The sequence below is a fragment of the Corythoichthys intestinalis genome, chromosome 21, assembly GCF_030265065.1.
Source record: "Corythoichthys intestinalis isolate RoL2023-P3 chromosome 21, ASM3026506v1, whole genome shotgun sequence".
Classification (NCBI taxonomy): Eukaryota; Metazoa; Chordata; class Actinopteri; order Syngnathiformes; family Syngnathidae; genus Corythoichthys; species Corythoichthys intestinalis.
Genome location: NC_080415.1, coordinates 23418624 through 23442048, shown reverse-complemented (window position 1 = coordinate 23442048; position 23425 = coordinate 23418624). Strand labels below are relative to the sequence as shown.

General features: G+C 37.5%; 1 protein-coding gene across 1 annotated transcript; it reads left to right on the top strand.

The window, feature by feature from the left end:
* Nucleotides 1–9938: 9938 nt before the first annotated feature.
* LOC130909621 (testican-2-like) lies at nucleotides 9939–22958 on the top strand. The gene is made up of 9 exons (XM_057826313.1): nucleotides 9939–10042; nucleotides 11888–12002; nucleotides 13553–13661; nucleotides 13761–13872; nucleotides 15996–16115; nucleotides 16200–16418; nucleotides 16509–16571; nucleotides 20242–20382; nucleotides 20479–22958. The coding sequence occupies exons 2-9, from the start codon at nucleotides 11890–11892 to the stop codon at nucleotides 20613–20615; spliced, it is 1014 nt and encodes a 337-aa protein (XP_057682296.1). The 5' UTR covers nucleotides 9939–10042; nucleotides 11888–11889; the 3' UTR covers nucleotides 20616–22958.
* Nucleotides 22959–23425: the final 467 nt, after the last annotated feature.

The following is a 23425-nucleotide window of genomic DNA, read 5'->3' as shown; positions in this document are numbered from 1 at the left end:
TATTTCTATGGAGTTTTTGATAAACATTGTAATGAAGAAAATGATGATCTTCACCCTCTGTTATTATTTCAAGTTTCTAGAGAAGTGCTCTATCAACTGCACTTGGGTTGCCATGGTGATTGCATCTAATTGGCTCTTTTTGCATGAGCTTTGCAAGGATTCAACTGAGATCAGAAAAGCTATGAATTCAATATAGTGGTGCCATTCCTATTCACCATGCTTGTATTTTATTAACTTCCCCAATTGAAATGGCATTAACTCCTCTACAAACATAACATGTTCTTGTAGCAAGGTTTTCATTATAAAAGCCTTGTACGTCATAAAATTATATTTTATAAGTCAGTTTAAAGCCATCATTTCCACTTTGCATTCCGGTGCTCACTTTGAACAACAATGCGCCGTTCATTCGAGGCCAACATCTCGCAGGGAAGCCATTAAAAAAGCCACGCGGCCTTCCAGCCAAAGCCCACCTGCCCACATTATGACATATCAGGTAAATGGCCGCTTTGTTAACGCGATGCGTTTGCATCGAAACGACTCTTTAGTTACGACGCACAATAAATGAGTTTATTAAAAAGAAACGAGTGGCTCTTGAATTTTTAAAGCCTCTCGCGCATAAAAATTGGTGATGCACTGAATAGGCAGAGGCAATGTGTGAAGAGAGGGAGAATAGAATGGACTAAGCTTGAGAACAATAAACCGATACGACCGGATATCCGGTTTTACAGGTGAGAGATACAGCTGTATCAATAGTAAAGTTACCATTCAACAGTAATTAGCCATTAAATACCCGATGAACCGATAGTAGAGATCGGCTATCGCGAGCACATGAATCGGCTTCTAATGCCTAGTTCAATGCATTGCGTAATATAATAACAATTTAGCTTTACTTCACATGCTGCGCTTGTGTCATTCACCACACAGCGCACTTAGACTGAGACCGCACGCATATAATATGGACAAGCACCACTCACAGTCGTGGTTGCCTCAACTTCCCATGCATTTCGGCAGAACCGCTACTAGACGCCGTCATTACCCGATCGTCACGGGCGTGTCATAACAATGCGAGAGCTAACAAAACCACTGTAACTCACGCTCCGTAGCGTTTTCTTCACAGCCCAAAACGAAACTAGTTGTGGGAACGAAGCAACATGCTAAAACAATGGACAGTTTGAGCACCGACGCCAGCGACGTGCAGCGATTGATTTTCAACGCACCCAGGAAAACAAAAGTCGGACTTTGAAGTGATGAAGGGAGCCAGATCTGTTCGCATGGGACAGAACTAGTGCGGAGCGGTACAGAGATCATGAGTTTTTAACCCTGAAAAATAACACACTGCAATGGTGGAAAGGGCAGCGCGACCCTCCGGAGATTTAGTTTCCACGAAACGCAGTCTACTTAAACATGAACATGTGGATTAGTTGATCTTCATCAAGAAAAATCTGCCCTTCAAAAAGATATGGACAGTGATGAAGAATAAAAAATGTGGAAGCAAATGCATAAGTGAATGACTTTGCTGTGTATAAGGTTAAAGTAATGATTATTGACCTGTTTGTCTAAAATGCCATGTTTTTATTCCCCCAATTATACCAGTGGTAAAGCATAATTTATTATTTATTTATGATAACACTAGCAGGTTTAATTATTTTTTTCTAGAGCTGATGCATATAATTAATATTTTTTGTTTGTAAGATGTTTACGTTGAAAGTTTGCACTTAAATTACTTACCTCTGTTTTGTTCAAAACACCAGGAAATACAGTAATTGAAATACTGCACTTTATTGTTGTCTGTCACTGGAGTTTTATTTTCTTATCAATCCCATCCAACAAAATGACGGTCATATAGTAAGCCTTATTATTTATTTGTTTTTCACAAAAAATAAAACATAACATTGGTATGAAATTTTGTTGTTTAATTTTGCTATTAGAAATGTGGTCTTTTTTATATGTTTAAAATACTGTACGAACACACACAACAAATGTTTACTATCGTATCGTTTTCACTCTGTATCGAACCGTATCATTCTCAAACTGTATCGAATCACATCGAATCGCTCGGCCTTAAAAATGTTTCGTTTTTGAATCGAATCGTAACCTGTGTATCGAGATACATATCGAATCGGCTTCATGCCAGAGATTCCCAACCCTAGAATGGGCGTCTATCACGGTCAGTGGCAGGCATTTAAAGTCCAAATTTGTTGTTAAAGGGTGCACGATTTCGTCAGAGCCCGCTGGAGCAGAATTGTCTTCGACCACTCTGCTCAATATTGATTTCCTTGGTAAGAACAGCAAAGACAATTTAAGATCATATTTCTGCTTGCAGTCAGGCGTCTATTTTTGCAAGTGTGGTGTTGGATCCCACAGTGGTACATAAGCTTCAAGCCCCCCTGGAGGCACCTGAAGATCTGTTCGTGCCTTTTGTTTTGCAAAAGATGGCACGCAATCTTCTTGGTTCCACGGCTTTACTCGTCATCCGTCAAAATCGGCTTTCTTGTATTGTATACCTCCCACCGTCTTGTTCTCCAATTAGTGTCCTCCATCTCTTGCCGCGCTCAGAAGTCTTTTGATATGATATTCCTCTGCGGCGTAATGCTTAATGCTTAAAATGGCCTCAGTAGGATAGGGAAATGTGCTGTTATTTAACCATAACATCCTGTTCACATTAAATTTGACCAATTGTGACAAACTCTTCAAACTGAGAAATGACGGTCTCGCGAGTCCATAAGCGCTTATCTTGTCCTGGCAGCTGTCTTCGTCCTTGCTCAAGGTTAAGGCTAAGTGTTATAATACTGTTCTGTCCCATGCGGCCTAGGATGCAGCAGGCGAAAACACGATAGTTTGACTTCCTTGACAACCTCATTGAAAATCCTGTCAAAGATGATTTTGGTTTTCACTGCACTTGGGATATTTCTGCAGCCCCTTTTGCGATTCATACCACAGCAGAACAGTTGTAACATTTGTCAACAAGGCTGTAATGAAGCCCATGGTGAGGGGAGGGTTAGTCAAGGGACCTAATGGTGCTTGACCATCCAGATGCTGCAAGGAGCTATTATGGTGACAGGGTGACACCAGCAAACATCCCCGCTGTCCACTGGTGAACACCTCACTGTCACCTTAGGAATCCAGCTCAAAAGAACCTTGGTACTTCTGAGTTTTTCAAGCAACAACTAAAGATGTCCCGATCACGTCATTTTCACCGATCGATCGGGTCCTATCACGTCATTTTCAAAGTATCGGAATCGGCAAAAAAATATCGGACATGCCTTTTTTTAATATATATATATATTTTTTTAATTAAATCGTTTTGTAATTGTATCTAACGTTACAGACAAAATGTCTTACGCTCATCCAGCGTCTTTAGTTTTGGCTTAAAGTAGGGCTATCAAATTTATCACGTTAACGGCGGTAATTAATTTTTAAAAAATTAATCACGTTAAAATATTTACCGCAATTAACGCATGCGCTGAACGACCCACTCACGCATTGTCGCGTTCAATCTATAATGGCGCCGTTTTACCTATACATAGAGCTACAAGGCAGCGTAAACTGAGTAGAGTGAATTTTGACAGGCTTTGGAGTCTTTTTTTAATTAGCTAAAGCCTTACAATCCCTCTCTCAACAACTAGAAACATCGTGGGAAGCAATGTGGGGAAGAAAGGTGGTAGTTGATCTTTCTCTTAACACCCTGTGTTATTTCCCAATGCAGAGAAGATATATAAATTGGTGCCACTACGCATAGTGATGGTTGCACTTCCCATCATGCATTTGGGCAGAACAGTTAAATGGCTACAGTATCATTGACTGAAAGCTCAACAAATACAGTAGTTGGCAATATTTAGTCACAATATACAAAGTCACATTTATCCTTTAAGAATTTCAAGTCTTTCTATCCGTGGATCCCTCTCACAGAAAGAATGTTGATAATGTAAATGCCATCTTGAGGATTTATTGTCATAATAAACAAATACAGTACTTATGTACTGTATGTTGAATGTATATATTCGTCCGAGTTTTATTCATTTGTTTCTTAATACATTGCCAAAATGTATATGATCGGGAAAAATTATCGGGAATGATTGGAATTGAATCGGGAGCAAAAAAAAAAAGCAATCGGATCGGGAAATATCGGGATCGGCAGATACTCAAACTAAAACGGTCGGGATCGGATCGGGAGCAAAAAAACATGATCGGAACAACCCTAGCAACAACCCATCACTTGGTCGATTTCTTCTACTTAGTACAACCCCGAGCAAAAAGCATGGAATCACCAGTCTCAGACGAGCACTCACTCAGACATTTTATCATGTAGAGCAAACTCAGATAAAAAGCTTGAAAAATAATGAATTAGTTCAGAAGTGCAACTCTTTAGCATTCAGAAACACTAAAAGAAATGAATAAAAACCATGGTGGTGGTCAGTAAATGTTACTTTTATAGAGCAAGTGCAGGGAATTATATATGGAATCACTCCATTCTGAGGAAAAAAATATGGAATCATGAGAACAAACAAAGAAATAACAATCAAAACACATCTCTAGTATTTAGTAGCACCACCTCTGGCTTTTATGACAGCTTGCAGTCTCTGAGGCATGGACTTGATGAGTATTCTTCATCAATTTGGTGCCAACTTTCTTTGATTGCAGTTTCTAGATCATCCTTGAAGGTCAGAGCCTTGCTGTGGACCCTTTTTTTTCAATTTCCACCACAGGTTTTCAATAGGGTTGCGATCTGGGCCATTTGCAGGCCATGACATTGACTGGATGAGTCTTTCTCCAAGGAATGCTTTAACAGTTTTAGCTCTGTGGCATGATGCATTGTCATCTTAGAAAATGACAAAACATATTTTCAATTGAAGGGATAAGAAAACTGTTTAAAATTTCAGTGTAAACTTATCTAAGATTTAACCACAGCCATCTCCCCAGTGCCTTTGCCTGACATGCAGCCCCACATCATCAAGGACTGAGGGAATTTTGATGTTTTCTTCAGGCCGTCATCTTGGTAAATCTCACTGGAACAGCACCAAACAAAAGTTCCAGCATCATCACCTTGTCCAATGCAGATTCTTGACGCTTGACACCTTTTCTAATGCAGATTCTTGACTCTTGACAAGGTGATGATGCTGGAACTTTTGAAAAACTTTTAGAAAATCCCTGATTGTGGGGGCGACAGCGTCGTCTTTTGGGCAAAAGACATGTCTCTTGCGATCGCAGTGTCGCAGTTAGCTTTTAAAACATTGCAGTTTCATGTACAAATTTAAATGTGATGTGTTGATACGTTGTGGCTTTGAGGACTTCACGACAAGTTGCTGGACTTCCAAAAAATGTACAAATTTCCAGAATATTACTAAGGGACTATTTTGGCTGGATGTTCATACTGTAGCGACTGTTATTTATCATGTGTTACGCCCGCTATGGTTCATGGGTAGTTGTGGCAACTGAGAGTGGTACTTGCTATCGTTATTTTCTGGTGTTTTCTGTTTAATATAGGTGAAGTCTCTTAGGGTCGTGCGGCGTATGGGGCATAAGAGCAACAAGTGTGAAACCATAGACTTCACTATCAGTTGACGAAAAACAGGGCGCGTGGCCTATTTTCAAAAACTTAAAATATTTTCAAAACGAAAGCCGCTAGCGACCTTAAGCAAAAACAGGCACCTCCCTTAGGCATAGATGAGTCTCCATGAGCAGCGGCATCAAAAAATTCAAGTTGTTCCCTAATAAAATCCCGATTAACTATTTTTTTATATGAGTATAACAAAACTTAAAATGGCTATAAAATTCTCAGATTTTACGTTAGATGAAAATCACGAAATGCAGAGATAATCACCTATATTTTCAGGATCAATAGCTATAATTACCATACAATAAAAGTTTTTGCCCGAAATAGCGATTTTTTTTTTTTTAAATTTAGTGCAATTTACACGTTTTCAAGAGCTAATAAATCATTAAGAAGCATGCAGAATCATCTTAATTTTATTCAACAAAGAAATTTTGCATTTTTCTATATACAATCATAGCTTATATCGGGGGAGTTACGATGTCACTATTGCCTCAGCACGTCTTGCTGGCTATCTGGCCCTCGTCGGTTTTATTATGAAAGGTTACATAAAATAAAATACTTAAAACCTGATTTTTTTTTGTATGGATGCAGAAGCATCTGATGCATTTTTTTTTCTTTTTTGCCAAAAATCGGGCAGTTGGCTGAAAATTAAAAATGGTTAGAACGTAAAGTTACCCTATTGTGTATGTATACAAAATCCAACATGGTGGCCATCACAAAACAAAGAGCTTTTTAAGTTGAAAATTCTAAGTGTGTTTTATTAGCCATTTGGTTGCATTGCATTCACATTACACAAACCCAAGCAATGCCAGGCCATACTGCCAGCATGTAAATATTTTTGCAACAACCAAAAAGGATTTACTTCCCCTTTTATATGAAAAAAAAAACCCTCTGAAACTCTGTCAAAAATATTATTACAAAAAAGTATGTTTTTTGTTGTTGTTTTCCCAATCAAAACAAAACAAAATTGTAGTTACCGCTCACATTTTGAAGATACAGTGATCCCTTGCTATTTCCCGCATCAAACTTCACGCCTTAAGTCCATCGTGGATTTTTTTTCAATTACAATTTTTCAATCAAATACAGTATTGTTAGGTTTTGTGTTGGTTCCCTCTTAGTGTTTCTGTGATTGCCCATTGATTTCACCTGTTTTGCCTGCTCCTAGTGTATCCTCCAATCTGTATCCTCCTGTGCTCACCTGTTCCTCGTTATCTCGTTACCCCTTGTCTGCGTGTGTGTATATAAGTTCCCATTTTCTTTTCACTCCTTGTTGCGTCATCGTCAATGTCTATGTCAATGTCAAATTCACGTCCTGTCCAAGCCCTTGTGTACCAGTCCCTCCGATTAAATAAGTTTTGGTTTGAATATTGCCTTTTTGATCCCCAGTCCATTTGGTTGTACTTTGTGCTTTTGGTTAATCATTATTAAAACATTTTTTGAGTTCACCGCCACCTGCCTTGCTGCTTTTTGTTTCCCTGCATTTGGGTCCGCACCACCTGCCCGGTCTCCGTGACAAGTATTTTATAGAGATGTCCCGATCCGATCACGTACAGCCTCTCACCTCTCCCTCCTGCTGCTTTTCTTGCTCACCAAACAGCTGCTTGTTAAAGTTCTCAGCTCTGAAGCTTTGGTATTTGCCAGAGGAGCTTGGGAGCGCCTACCTTGAAAGGCGCCGGTTGTATGAGCTCGTTGAGCTTGTTAAACACTAGCGGTAGTGTGCTGTGGTGACTCATTATGTGTGTTCAAGTGAGCAGCGTGAGCGGATTTGAGTGGACTCACTCAATTAAGCATTTAATTAAGACAAGCATTTTGCTACGTTGTTCTTGTTTAAAAATAATTTGGGGGGACAGTAACATGTTTGAAACTTTTTTATTTATTTATTCATTCATATTCTAAATGATACTTTAGGTTAGGGTTGGGTCTGCGAAAAACGAGGAATCACTGTAAATGTTTCACGAGCAGCAGTAATATTGTCACTGTCCATTAAAAGCCGGGGTGAAAGTGGGCCAGAACGGTCAGGAACGCAGTTCCAGTATAAGATTCAGGGCCGGAACGCTGTTCCGGTACACGATGCTTTGATTCTGAAAATATGACGGCAACTGTCAAAACGCTATGTTAAAAATTTTTTTTCCTTTTTTTTAATGCTAAGCTGCCACACATGCATTTCATCTCCAAGAAGAAAACAATCTGACAACATCAGATTTACATACACAAGTGTTAACAACAAGCATAATAAAGTGCTTGTGTAGCGTAATCTGTTTCCACCAATATTTATTATTTTATTCCGTGGACGGTATGGAGGTTTCCCCAGCTGCTGCAGTTATCTGAGTCTGACGATGATGAGTCACGTCAACGTGCGAATGCACGCAGTAAAGCAAAACGCCTGGACTCATTTATCAGTTTAATTGGCTGACATACTGACATGTGATCAGCAGAGATAGTTAACTCTGATTGGTTCCAATGTGCATGTTTTCTAGAACAGCAAAATAAATAAATAAATAAATAAATAAAAGGTTGAATTAATGCGACAAAAAAAGGGCAATGCAACATAAAATGGATCAAATCTTTAAGAGCAATGAAAAAGTTGAGGAGGCTTATTTATATTTAGTTTTATTTGCTCTGATGGGGAGGTTCAGAACATCTTAGCTGTCAATGTGCACTTTGGACTTATATTTGTTCATTTATGTTAGGCTACTTATTCATTTCCTTTACGATTAAAAAAAGTCAATGTTTGCACGATCTTTAAAATATATTCCATTTCACTCTGCATAATATAAGTCATTTGTACTTATATATATTTATCTTTGTTATTAAAAAAAAAGTAAATGTTTACATTAACTTCAATTTTAACATACATCCTATGTTCTTAAGTAGTTAAAATTGAGATTTTCCATTTAGTATGTGAGGAAATGAGGGAAAATAAAAATTAGGAGATGGCGCTTGGGGTTATTGCTGTTTTTGTTAACTTTTATTTTGCAAATCATTGGAAAAAAATACAATTTTGAATGAAAATCAGTTTTTTGTATGTATTATAGAAATAACTGTGCTGAAACAGTTTTCTTTGCATTTCATTACTTTAAGAGGTTTGACCCCCCCCCCCCCCCCCCCCCGCCCAAAAAAAGAATGATAAATAAATAAATAAATAAATATAATTTCTGGCTCCGTGGCGACCTTCACGTCGGGGAGTTCCGGCAAGAAATTATAGCCACTTTCACCCCTGATTAAAAATGATTAAAAAGTACCTTCTTTCAGGGTTGCGTTGTTGTAAATTTGAACTTGGATTTGGACTTGGATTAGTAGTTGTTTTTCAATCTGAAAAAAAAAAAAGAAATTTATTTACTAAAAAAAAACAGAAATATTCCAAAATTTGAAACGTCATGCTTTTTATTAAGTTCCTTAATAAAATTTTAAAAAGAAATGAAATTTATTTCACTGCATTCATTGTGCAAATTTCACCAAAATAAAGCCAGTGCAGTGAAAATAAGTGTTTACTTGTCTGTCAATGTTCATTCGAAATTGTTGGAAGCCTCTATTTTTTTTTTTTTAAACTAAAATTTTGTGTATTCGTCAACTAAGACTAAAATTTTTTGAGCTTTCGTCAACTAAAACTACACTAAAACTGTTGGGTTTTCGTAAACTAAAACTAGACTAAAATAGACTAAAAAGATTAAGAAAAGGATTATTTTTTTAAAATTAACTTTGTTAATTCATTCCACAGTATACGATTGAATGATGACACCCAGCTTCCCAATGCAAATGGAATGGACATCTATCACTGTCAATACCAACCAATAAACAACTTTAAAAAAAAAAAAAAAAAAAAAAAAAAAAAGCAAACTTTTGCAAAATTTCTAGATGCACGCTTTAACTGGACGGTAACTAAAGTGCTTGAATTTAATCACATCTTAGATGTCGACCTCAAAAGTCAATAATCACCTTTCAACGACTCATTGTGATGCATCACAAGCAGCCAGGAGGGTGTATGCAATATTTGATGTCTTTGCAGCGAGTGATGAAAGGCAAAAGTTGAGTTGAGGTCGTGCTGAGCACTATCGTTATGTTCCGTCCTTGGATGTCATCCAGTCTGTTAAAATAACAAGACTTATGCTTGTCTGCTTTCGCCATGCTCCATTCGGTCAATAGACCTTTTCAACATGATGTCACACATACTGCACTCTGGGGGGCAATACATGGAGCCATCTCCAATGGAACCAATAGTAAACAAAGGTCTATATCGGGTAAATTGCTGGCAAGGGAGCTGGAATGAAGGGGGTAATTAAGAATGTTAGCATTGTTTTTTTCTTTCTCTAATGATTTCTCTCTCTCTTTCTCTTCCCACTGCGGGTTGTTACCGGGACAGGAAGTGGAGGTTAGTAATGTTTTTGCATCGTCCGTGGGTCTTTCAAAATCTTGATATTAGTTGTATTTTCTCTTTTTTTCAGGATGACTACAATCGAAACGTCGATGAAAGTGTGGCTTCTAATGAAAGTAGGTCTTGATTTTTCTTTTAAGGCGAGGTGTAAATGTTTATAAAGAGAAATTGATTAATATTGTGATGAAATAATAATGCGTTAGAAAAACATCTTGGAAAAATTATTTAATTGAATTTTGGGCTTTAATAATTCAATCTTTCATTCATACTTCATAAAAATTATGATAAACACAATAATTATAGACAAAAAAAAAACCTTTTAAAAAATGATAAAGAAATGAATACATATTTGAGTGAATCTAATTAAGTAAGTAAATTAAGTAAATTAAATTTGAAAAGATGATTTAAAAAATGCAAAAAAAAAAAATCATAAAAAGTGTAAAAATATATAGAAATATTTAAATATGTACAAAAATAATCATTCAATCATCAAATTTGATTAGATCAACAAAATAGAAATGTTGAAAGTAATAAATACAATCATTTATAATAGAATAATAATTTGTTGTCAAATATACAGAAGGGCTGCAGCTATCGATTATTTTGGTAGTCGATTAATCTATGGACTAATTAGTTCGAGTAATTGAGTAATTAGATTAGGAACATAAAAAATTAAAATATCTGATCTTAGCCTTTAACTGTATAAAAAAATAATAATGAACTCTAAGTACAACAAGAGAACCATTTGCTAACTTGCATAGCTGAAGTCCGGTAGCTTAAATGCTATAAGATGCTAACGTCTTTTTTTTTTTTTTTTTTTACAATGCTCTTAACAAATCCTTCAAACACATTCCCACCAAAAAAAAAAGAAGTCTAAATTAGGGCTGTCAAAATTATCGCGTTAACGGGCGGTAATTCATTTTTTAAATTAATCACGTTAAAATATTTGATGCATTTAACACACATGCCCCGCTCAAACAGATTAAAAGGACAGCACAGTGTAATGTCTGCTTGTTACTTGTTTTTTGGTGTGTTGTCGCCCTCTGCTGGCGCTTGGGTGCGACTGATTTTATGGGTTTCAGCACCATGAACGAATTGTGTAATTATTGACAATAACAATGGCGAGCCACTAGTTTATTTTTTGATTGAAAATTTTACAAATTTTATTAAAACAAAAACATTAAGAGGGGTTTTAATATAACATTTCTATAACTTGTACTAACATTTATCTTTTAAGAACTACAAGTCTTTCTATCCATTGATCGCTTTAACAGAATGTTAATAATGTTAATGCCATCTTGTTGATTTATTGTTATAATAAACAAATACAATACTTATGTACCATATGTTGAATGTATATATCCGTCTTGTGTCTTATCATTCCATTCCAACAATAATTTACAGAAAAATATGGCATACTTAATTGATGGTTAGAATTGCGATTAATTACGATTAATTAATTTTTAAGCTGTAATTAACTCGATTAAAAATTTTCATCGTTTGACAGCCCTAGTCTAAATATACTAATAAATTAAATTACGAATGCATTAAAAACACATATTAGCTCAAACAAAAAACAACCTTATGTTGCGCTTAACAGGGAGCAGCTGGATTCAGCCAATGTTAAATGAATGTTATATTCACTGTTACCACTAGAGGGCAGTGTATCCACCCAAATCAATAAAACTAAATGCAAACACTTTCAAAACAAACCATTATAATGCCACTCTAATCAAACGAATACTCCAAGCAGCAAAATTTAATCCGAAGCTTTTTTCTAATCGAATTACTCGAGTTAATCGATTAATCGTTGCAGCACTACTATACATTACTGTATAATGTGTGAGACTATAAAATCTCAAGATTTAAACCCTAGAGAGTATGTATTTTAACAGCTAAATGACACTGTTGAGTCTTTGTCAACGTCCACCATCAACTTTGATTCGATGTTATTTTTGCAGATATGGACAGCACCAAAGACCCATGTCGGAACGTCAAGTGCAGCCGCCACAAGTTGTGCGTGGCTCACGACTCTCAGAGGGCCGTGTGCGTCAGTCGCAAAAAGCTCCAGCAAAGGTACGCCCACTGAATACAGTTTAAGACAGTACTTCTCAAATAGTGCGGGGGCGCAGAGTGATGCTGGGGGTGGCGCATGTGACCTTGGGGAACATACTTTTTTGCCGAACTAGAATAAAGTGTAATTGCACATCTGCTGAGTGAGTGGCAGTGGCGCTCTCATTTTCAGCATGTGCGCAGTATTTTTTAACCAAACAAGAGCACACAGCAAAGAGCACTGGACATATGAAAAGCTAAGACAAAGAAATATGACGAAGCGTATGTAGCATCTGGCTTTTGACTTTTAGTACAGTGGGAGACGAGGAAAGACCAGTCTGTTTACTTTGTCTAAAACTGTTAGCACCGGACAGCGGGATTTTTTTTTTTTTTTTTTTCAGCGAAAAGGTGCCGAACATTGCCAACAATCGTCCCGCTTTGTTAGTGTTACATCAGTAAACCATCGAGCACTGTCAGCATCACATAAGATGGCATACCAAGTTGCTTAATGCAAAATAACCCAACACTACAGCAAAGGAGCTGATACTGCCTGCAGCAAAAATAAAAACTGTCTTTCTGTCCAATGACACTGTCGTTTTTGTTCTATTATTTTTTGTTTTTTCAGTCTAATGGTTTGGCATATTGTCCTCTTGAGTAAATGTTGCTAATTGATTTGACTTTAGGATTATTTTTTTATTTTATTATTATTTTTTTTCAGTGTCATACGGTCAAAAAATTGTATTTTGAGTCTATTTTTACAGTATGAATGTGTTCTTTTTTTAACACTTTATTTTTTTCTTCTTTAATATTAAAAAGGACACAATGTTATGCAAAGGTGTACTTATAATAAGAATTTTGTAGACAAATGATACTACGGTATATTTACAGTGGCGGCAGAGAGTTTGGGGGGCGCGGAACATTTACAGTACGTCTTCCTGTGGGGGGGCATAACAGAAAATAATTGAGAAGCACTGGTTTAAGAGAACTTTTTAGAATGTCTGGAAACAATCGATTCCAGAGTGCGAACTTTATGAGTCTAAACTAGAACATGTATGAGAATCTCACCTTCATTTCAATGTGAAAAAGTTGGGAAAGGAAGCAAAAATAACAAAAAAATGTTTTAATTTTTGTGAGCTCAAAAGTAACAATAAACTATATTTGCATTTTACACTGCAAGAAATCCACCTGATTTTTCTTTCCAATTTCCAAATACTTGTAAGTTAAGAGACTTTTATCTTGACTAGGTGTTCACAATTTTCAATTTTCGACTCGACAAGTAATATTTACCATAATTACTGCATGACATGAAGAACTCATTATTCCACTATTCCTAATGTTGCTTGGCCGTCTCAAATGCCTACCGGGCCAAAATTGACCCGCACGCCACAGTCAAGGGGAGGCTGTAACCATGGCAACCGCCCGTGGCAACTTCTTCCTGAGGAGAATTAATAGACTGAATCATGGCTTGTCTTCGGCAGATGAAGTCGTTTATCATTTTCAGTAGGAAAAAAAAGAGGAAAAGAGTGAACACAGCTCAGACATAACAGCCAGTAAAATTTATTATCCCTCCTCAGAGTCCAGGAGGAAGAGCTGCCGGGGGGCCGCGTCACCACCTGCCCCCCCTGTCCCCCCGCTGTCTACGGCCCGGTGTGCGGTTCGGATGGGCACAATTATGTCTCGCAGGTAAAAGGGGGAATTGTGGGTATGATTTTTAAAGGGGAATAATAGAATTTTTTCACTTTTGGCAAAAGATTCTAATGGAAAAAATATGTGTTTTGACAGTGTAAGCTACAGCAGCAAGCCTGCCTCACAGGAAAAGTCTTAAGCGTCATGTGTGCTGGATTTTGCCCCTGCATCCCATCCGTCACCTCAGTCAAGGCCGAGGCCAAACATGGCAAGAATCTATTCTTTCTTTTGAAGCAAGTACATCAGCAATCGATAAGCGGCCGTCTGAAGAGATTAAATGCCACCCGTGGGACTCGGGTGCTCTTTCAGGCAGTCGCGTATTAAGTCAGTCATTATTTAGAGTGCATACATCATCCATCATGGCGGCACTGCACAATCGATTGTGCACTTTGTGGAAATGCCAATCAATCAATCACAGGGGAGAAAAAGGAAAAGGCTTCATTGAGATTTGGAGTTTTAAAAGCTAACTCAATTGGATAGTCACTAGTGTCAAAATGTGAACCAATATGCAGTGTTGTTGATCTTACTTTAAAAAAGGAATTAGTTCTAGTTACAAATTACTTCTCCCAAAACGTAATTGGTAACACTTAAAAATAAGGGTCCCTTAATTAACATTAGTTAATGTATTTTTAGACAATAAGTAATGTTTAAGTAACATTACAATAATTCATTTAATCCCTTATCCAACATTTATTAATATACCAATTAACATGAGTTAATGCATTAGGTTAAGTTATAATATATATAATATATTACTTAACATTAATTCACATATACAGTACATTAGTACATTAATAAATAGTTATTAACGTATACTGGTACTAATAAGTGATTGTTATTTTAAATGAGAAACATTGCACTGTGAGTCCAAGAAAAGTTTTGTGCAAGTGACTATATTTGGAAATAACACACACATACAGTATATAGACATATTTTTTCAATATGCAGGTGCGGCTCTAAATATCCTGCATCTCCTATCTTTGGTTTAGTTGTTTTTATTAAAAAAAACATCACACAACGTTCGTGGATACATCATTCAAGTAAAGTTTTGAGCAAGTCACTATTTCTGGTTATAACATATATATAGATATAAATATATACGGTATATGTATATTGTAGCATCTAAAAGGACAAGGCCAACTTGGTGATGATAATGCATACTCAACAGGAATACAGTACATTATTTTGAATTAATTGCACCCACCTGGACGCCATGAACTGTATGCAAAAAAAGAGTTGGCCGACAGTTTAGGATGATGCTCGCCACGCTAAATGCTATTGCTAACGGTAACGCGAATGCTATGCTAACGCTCCGAGCCACCTAGCATCACGTTTGCAATGGCGTCACCACCCATTTCCCTCCTCCTCCCTTCCGCTCTGCTACTTCATAGGCAGCTGCAACAAAATCAGACAACAAGAGGTTCATTCAACCAAATTGTAGTAAAGCCGGTAACGCGCCCCTTCACATCATCAGTAATTAATCAAATTAGATCACTCACTACTGAAAAAACATAATGCCGGTATACTCTGACACCGTTATACTCTAATGCAGTTATACTCTAACACCGTTATTAACAACACTGCCAATATGTAACTTTGGGATGGTTGTTTTTAGGCATTTGGAGAGATTATTTGACCAAAAGTTTGTTTAGGATAAATATATTTGAAATTTTATTGTTGTACCCTGAACCCAAACGCACTACATTTTATGCCCCGACTGGTGCACAGTGTTCTTCTAATGTCTTTTTTTTTTTTTTGTCATTATTACTTTTCTGGAAATATTTTCTTTAAGATTGCCATGTAATTGTTTTTATGTATCGTAATTTTAAACTCAATGTCATAATTTCTAAAATAAAAAAAGATATGTATTAATGTATGATTTTTAAATTATTTTTTTAAACAATTTCATTTATAATTAATTATTATTTCCTCTTTTTACATTCTTAAATGTAAACTTTTTTATTTAATTTATTCATTTTCACTTTTTACAAAATTGTAATTAATCAAGCAATCATAATAAAATGTAATAATTATTTTCATTCTTATATTTCCCCAAAATATTTTGGTAACTTTAATTTTCATCAAAAGTGTTCATCCTTTAAAATTATTTATTTTATTTTATTTTATTACATATCATTTCATTTTTTTGTGTTGTACAGTATTTTAATTAGGTTTTGTTACATTTTATTACAATATTTTTTTTTCAACATTTAAATGGGCTTTTATTTGCATTTCATTCCATGTAGATTTTCACATATTTATTTGTATTCTAGTACATATTTCTTTTGTCATTTGTACCTTTATGAGCCATTTTGTTCGTTTCTCTTTCAGAGAGCTGCACTGCTCAGGACCTGGCAGACTTAGGAGAACGCCTCAGGGATTGGTTCCAGCTCCTACACGGAAACGCCAAGACAAATAAATCGGGCAAACTGGCAGCCAGGACCACATCAGGTTCGCAAATGGGAAAAAATAACACAATTGCAATACAATCAACTGTAACGTCAGCAAGCAATTTACACCTTTTTGTATTTCCAGCGTTGGACAAGAGTTTGCTGAGCAGCTGCAAAGACTCCATCGGTTGGATGTTCCTTAAACTGGACGCTGATGGTGACCTCCACCTGGACCCTGGCGAACTGGCCGCGGTAAACCTGGACAAGTACGAGGTGTGCATCAGACCTTTCTTCAATTCCTGCGACAGCTACAAGGATGGCAAGGTGTCCGTGGCTGAGTGGTGCCTCTGCTTCTGGAGGGAAAGTGAGTCATAGTGACATTTTATATGTTAGTGAAGAATGACTTTGGGTTTTGAGCCACATGCTGCTTCACTAAACATTATTTTCGTGGCAGAGCCGCCGTGCCTTGCTGAGCTAGAGAAGATCCAAATGCAAGATGTGACCAAAAAGAAACCTGGTAAACTATTTTTCTGTACTGTATTAATTTTTAAAAATGGTATCTTTATATTCAGTCATTCACTGTCATTGACGGTGATAGACCTCCAAACTGTTTGAACTATAGCAATAACCAGAGTTGGTAATCTTACTTAAAAAAATAATTACCGTAGTTACAGTTACAAATGACTTCTCCCAAAAAGGAATTGAGTTAGTAACTCAATTACCTCATTGTAAGAGTAGTTAGCTACTCAGCAAAGTAACTCACGTTACTTTATTTCTTCTACACGTTATTACATTATACATTCTATAACTTCTTTCAAATCAAAAATATTTACAAGTATATTAACTGATTAGGAACAAAAACACCATACAGTGATCCCTCGCTACTTCACGCCCTCAGTCCATCGCAGATTTTTTTTCAATTAAAAAAATAAATGAATACATACAAATGAGCTGTCCCGATCCGATCACGTAGTCTCCCTTTCCATTCTGCTGCTTTTCTTGGTCTGGCAGTCCACTGGAGTTGCTTATTAAAGTTAACGATGATTGACAGACATTAAGGTTTGATCTTGCCAGAGATGCTTTGAAGCCGAAACTTCAAAGCGCTGCATGCGTCAATCATCGTTTAGCTTGGTAACCAGTTGCTGTGGCAACTCATTGTGAGTAAGTGAGCAGCTTGAGTGGATTTGAGTGGACTCACTCAAGGAAGCATTTAATAAAGACAAGCATTTTTCTACTTCATTCTTGTTTAAAAATAATTTGGTGGGAGAGTAACAGGTTATCTATGTTATGTTATGTTATGTTAACGTATCATCATTATTACATTTGCAGTGCTTGAAAAACATTTATTTAAATACTACTGCAATTGGCTGGCAATTGATTCAGGGTTTACCCCGCCTACTGCCCATAGTTAGCTGGGATTGGCTTTAGCACCCCCGTGACCCTAGTGAGGATAGGTGGCTCGTAAAACAAATCAATAAATGAATACATAATAGTTTTTTTTGTTACATATATTATACATATTAGGAATGTCCCGATCCAGGTTTTTGCACTTCGATCCGATACCGATATTGTTTTGCACTTCCGATCCGATACCGATACTGGCCGATACCAATACCGACCTATCTGAGCATGTGTTAAAAGTTTAAAGTTATCTAGAATCCTTACTTAGTTTTCAGACTCATGTTGAAAAAGGTTTTAGTACTCTTGATAACATCTAGCCAGCTGAATTAGGTGAGTTTGAATAACACACAACGGTTGGTAACAAGAAACTGACCTGTTTATTCAGTGACAAACACAAAACATTATAAATAACAAACAGAAATGGCATAGTCAGTCAGTAAAACGTGCAAATAATATTGTAAACTGTCTCAAAAAAGCAAAACACACCAACAACCTCAGTGGAAAATCCCACAAATCCCCCAAGCTATTAGATGCTTTTAATGTTTCGTGCATTACTTACAAAAATTGTATAAAAAGCCCTCAGGTTTAGATAAACGACTATTTCAGTATCAAGTTAACATTTTAAAACAGTAAATAAAATACACAAGTCCCCATTCTGTATCAGCAGCTTTCAATTCATTTAATTTTGCGAATCAGTTGTTAAAGTTGTTAAAATTGTTCCCGTTATTCCATAATTTCCCTTCTGTCTACTTTTGACATGTGAAAGTTTTAAAACTGTCTTGAAGATAGATTTAGGAGTATTTTAGATAAAAAGTTAATTAGGTCCGCTTGGAAGGTTCACAACAGCCTACTAGGGAAGTCTTCTGCTTTAAGATGGCGGCTGTTTACTAACGCATCTGGTTTTCAATACTTCAATGTTGGTAACGCAGTCGAGTCTGTCGTGTTGTATCTAGTTCTATATACATATGATATCTACTATTTCCAGTAAAACGACGTTGATGTAGTTTGTAGCGGCTGTCAGCAGCAGTCAGGTATTCTTGTGTTTTTTATCCAGCGGCATGAGTTGAGCTAAAGCCGTGAGTTGAGCATTGGCATTACCCGGGTCTATGACAAGCATTATGTTTACTTTCGGGACGCAATGCGGTCAGTTTCTCATTGCGTCCCGAAGACCGCACTGTGTATTCGTTCAGCTTTACTTGACATATGTCAATAATCAGAATTTGGATGTTTGTGAATCGTTCGCGAATCTTTCACGGCCGAATCGCTCAAGGATGTAATGACGGCTGGGCATGTTGTACCGTGGTTCTAAGTGTTGGATGGTGCGTCTGTACTCACGTGAGATAATGGCTCGTCATCCAGAATGAATTCTTCGGCAATGACTCTTGTTATTCCCTGGGCTTTGGGACCGTCGAGTGCCAGTTTGTCACGCATAGCAAAAGTTTCTGCCAGTGTTGTGGTTCCGTGTGACCTTCCGTATGCGTAGGACCTTTCTTTTTGTCTTCGGTTTTCTTAACATACTCCTCATATTGTTTGAGGTGGTATGTCGCTAAATGCTTGATTAGGTTGGTTGTATTAAAACTTCTTACAGCTTTACCACTACGCTTGACTTTATTGTGGCATATGTTCGTCTTCGTCTTTGTCATCCTTTAAGGTGAAATGATCCCACACAACTGACATTTTTACCGATAAAGTCTCTCGGTAAATTGGGAGACGGTAATGTAAATGGAGTGTGTTGAAGGTGTGCCGTAAAATGCGGACCAGATTTTAAGCAAACCAAAGCAAAAACTGGAATGGATTATGTAAATCGGTGCGCTGGAAAACCCGGACCGGACTTTTTATAAAAATGGATCGGAAGCCTGGATCGGAATTTTTCTGTGTTCCGATCCGATACCGATGCGCATTTTTTTGCCCATATCGGCGTCCGATCCGATCCAAATATCGGATCGGGACATCTCTAATACATTTACGTATAATTGGGAGAGAATTTTGAAAAAACATGTCTCATATTTAAACATATTTATTCTACATATCTCTTTCCGATGTTAAATCTGAATAAATACACTGAACACATACACAAAATAAACATTTTTCTGGGGGGGCACTGCTTTGCGGTTTTTCACTTATCGCAACAGGCTCTGGTCCCCATTAACCGTGAAAAACGAGTGATTGCTGTATACAGTATTTTAGAACATTTAGTATTCATTCGGCTCAAACTATACTGCAGTCTGTTAGGAAAACACACATGTAAACTGACCATGAACCAGTGCAAATCTGTAACTGTATGTTAGGCCTACTGCACAATAAGCAAAACACTATCCTTAAATATTCTGTAAAGTAGCAATACTAAATAATATTCAAATTTGAGAACGCTACCTTTGAAATTTCGTGGCCCGTCGCCATTATCACTGTCATGTTGTGTTTACTAGAGCGTGCTGTGAAGCAGGGTATGATGTGCTCACCTAGACAATCATCATCGCGTTTGGAACGGCTTCACCCCCCCGTTCTGCTCTCCCCAGGCAGGCAGCTTATGTGTGACAAAACAAGACAACTCACACTTCATTCAACTAAATTGTAGTAACGCGCTCCTTTACATCCTCAGTAACAGATACAGTGTTGCAAAGATGGGAAAGTAATTAATTAGATTACTCACTACTGAAAATATAATGCCGTTAGAAACGCTGTAATACTCTAACACCGTGATTAACAACACTGGCAATGACAGCCAATTACCGAATTTAGTTCTTTATTTAGCTTCTTTGTGTTTGCCTGTGTGTGTGTGATTGCAGGCATGTACATTCCCATCTGCGATGAGGATGGCTTTTACAGGAAGTTGCAATGTGAGCAAAGCACCAGAGAGTGTTGGTGTGTGGACCAACATGGCGGTACTGAGGTGACCGGCACCAGAATCCGCGGCAACCCCGACTGTGGTAAATACAAACACCTGCATTCAACATCCTTCTGGTAAAAGAATAATACAAGACAAAAAAAATCAATCCCTACGTACGTTTCCTTGTGCTTACCAGACGAAGAGTTGGGCTACTCCGGCCATTTTGGGAGTGGGGTGGGCTGGGAGGATGAAGAAGAAAAGGAAGTGGAAGAAGAAGAGGAGGAAGAGGAAGAAGAAGAAGAGGAGGTAGATGATGGAGGTTATATCTGGTAGTTGGTGTTGGAGCCTTAATGGAGAGCTGGGTTGTGGCCTCCGACCCCAATCAGGGACAGCAGAGACGGTTGGATTCCGGGCCGAAGAGGAGTTGGCGAGTGGTGTATTTTTGTCATAGATATTGCGCCATTTATTCATCTGGACTTCAAATATGAACTGAACTTATCATTAGTTTAGCATAAGCAACAAGTTGGCACACTCATCATTTTGTCAGTTTTACAACAAAGACAATTCTTTGTGTTGCTAACAGCATTCAGTAGAATGTAGCGTGACGGCGATGACTTGAAGTTGTGTATTGCTTCGATGACAACATGGCATGCTTAGCGCTAGGCCTGCTCTTTTCTTTTTCTTATTGGTGTCGCATGACCTTGTGAAGAAGAATGTACTTATGGGTGCAGCGCTTTACTAATAATAAACTAGGAAAAAAATGAATAAATTCCTGAAGGATAATAGTATAGTGTATTTTAAAACTCATCATCTGTGTACATTTATTGTACATTAACATGGTCAATTATTGTTCATAATAGAATGACAATGTACTCTCTACATCTCTGTGTTTACATGCTGCCATTTAATGATTATTTCTTCAAGTGGATGATGTTCAGTGAACATAGGGATGGCGTTCTGACCACAAATTGACGAATTCTGAAATCAATGTCAGTCGATGTAGCGGCCAGCAAGCATAGGTTTGATCTCAATGTTAGTAGGGACGATATAACAGCATAACCTGCATGTACACTTTGCTGGGGACGGGACATTTATAAGACCAAACTGATTAGGTGAACTGGAGTCAGGGCTAAATTTCTCACCAATATGAACCTAAATAATTGATAGGCTGAATCAGACATGTCTAAAGTCCGGCCCGGGGGCCAAATGCGGCCCGTGGTCAAATTTCATCCGGCCCCCAGCCTCTGTCATAAAATCAATATCATCTGGCCCGCACACAGACTTAATGAATTGGTCAGCAGTACTGCTACCAGCATATGAAATAGCTTACACACTAAACGCTGCTCCTCATTTACCCACTAGAAGGCAGCAGTACTCTAAGCAACATTATCCTGTGTGACCATTTACTCCCAATTTTCTAAAATGGCGACAATTAACAAACGAAAAAAGGTTGACTAGTCTGCGGCGGCCGACGATAGGTGGAAATTGGACTATTTCTTCACTAAAATACGCAACAACTGTGTCTGCCTTATTTGGAAAGGGACTGTTTTTAAAAAGTTCAATGTGTGGCGATATTACCAAACAAGACACACTGACATGTATGACAAAATTATAAGGAAGCTAGGTAGTGAGAAATTGAAGCAACTTGAAGGTACTGTATTTTTCGGATTATAGTTCGCAGTTTTTTTCATAGTTTGGCAGGGGGTGCGACTTATACTCTGGAGCGACTTATGTGTGAAATTATTAACACATTCTATCATTTCACATGTTATTTTGGTGTTTTGGAGTGACACTGATGCTTTGGTAAGCTTGTTAGCATGTTCTTTCTGCTATAGTTATCTGAATAACTCTTAATAGCTGTGTTACGCTAACATAACGGCCGCGTTCGCATTTCGTTGTTCATGCATCATGTAACATTATCATACTGTACACTTTTTCAGTATCTTGTTCTCTATTATATTTTTTATTTTAAATTGCCTTTCAAGATGACATAGCCGTTCTATGTATTGGATTTTATGAAGTAAATTTCCCATAAAATGCGACTTATATTCCGGTGCGACTTATATATGTTTTTTTCCTCTTCGTTGGGCACTTTATGGCTGGTGCGACCTATACTCAGGTGCGACTTACTGTCCGCAAAAATACTGTAGTTTAACTTCACAGCAGTATTTCGCAAGAGCCCGAGAGTCGAAAGAGAACACCACAAAGGCTAGTTGCGAGATTGTTGAAATTATTAAAAATAATAATAATAAGGCAAATGTGACACACAGAATGGCATGCTAAAATTTGCTTAAATATATTGTTCTACGTAAAGGACGCCAGCTATTGTCGACCCCCCACATTTTTACCACATCAAATCTGGCCCCCTTTGCAAAAAATTTGGACACCCCTGGGCGAAATGATCAATGCAAAATAAATCTTTATTGATTTATACTAACATTCATGTGTATTGTTGGTACACCGTTTGATTCAAACCATTGTTTTCAAAAAGTGCTAAAGTAACATTTTGAAAACTTCCAGAATAAATGTCTGGAGTTTATGAGCAAATTTGATTAGCAAATTCACACATATTATTGTTATGCTAACTATGATGCAGGTCGGACTTTCAGTAGCAAAATTAGTGGTGTGTTCCCCATCTGCATAACATTGACGTCTTTTTACATAGTGGGGCGGAGGAGGCGGCATGTTGTATTTCTGTTGGGCTGTGAATGCGTGTGTGTGTGTGTGTGTGGGGGGGGGGGGTTAGAGTTCCTCATCAGCCAAAAAAAACGTGCGTTTGAGAGGGAAAAATGGACTGGCACATTCAGCAAGCGAAAAGGGGTCAATGTAAGTCTGAACTTAATGAAAGTACTGTAATTCACTCAATAATGGTCGGGTCAATTCTATCATTACAACATATGGGAAGACAATCAAAGTGACCTATATAACTGAAGTCATTATATAATGCAAATAAGGTTGCTTAAATGTTGGCAGGGACATTTTCAGCATCCCAAAAAATTTGTAGTGTTATGTCCCTACCGTCCCTATGCAAACCTATGCCCATGTGTGCCAGCTACCTGAATACCTGAAAACCTTCTGTCTTCACCACACAGCACATGAACACCTCCAGTGGTTGTACATTGCGCTTCCTCAGCAACGTGCCT

Bases quoted from the DNA above. Each gene is read 5' to 3' on its own strand.
- LOC130909621 (XM_057826313.1), top strand. From the start codon at position 11,890: ATGGACAGCACCAAAGACCCATGTCGGAACGTCAAGTGCAGCCGCCAC. The intron at 12,003-13,552 runs GTACGCCCACTG...ATCCCTCCTCAG, and splicing joins CGCAAAAAGCTCCAGCAAAG to AGTCCAGGAGGAAGAGCTGC. The intron at 20,383-20,478 runs GTAAATACAAAC...TGTGCTTACCAG, and splicing joins CCGCGGCAACCCCGACTGTG to ACGAAGAGTTGGGCTACTCC.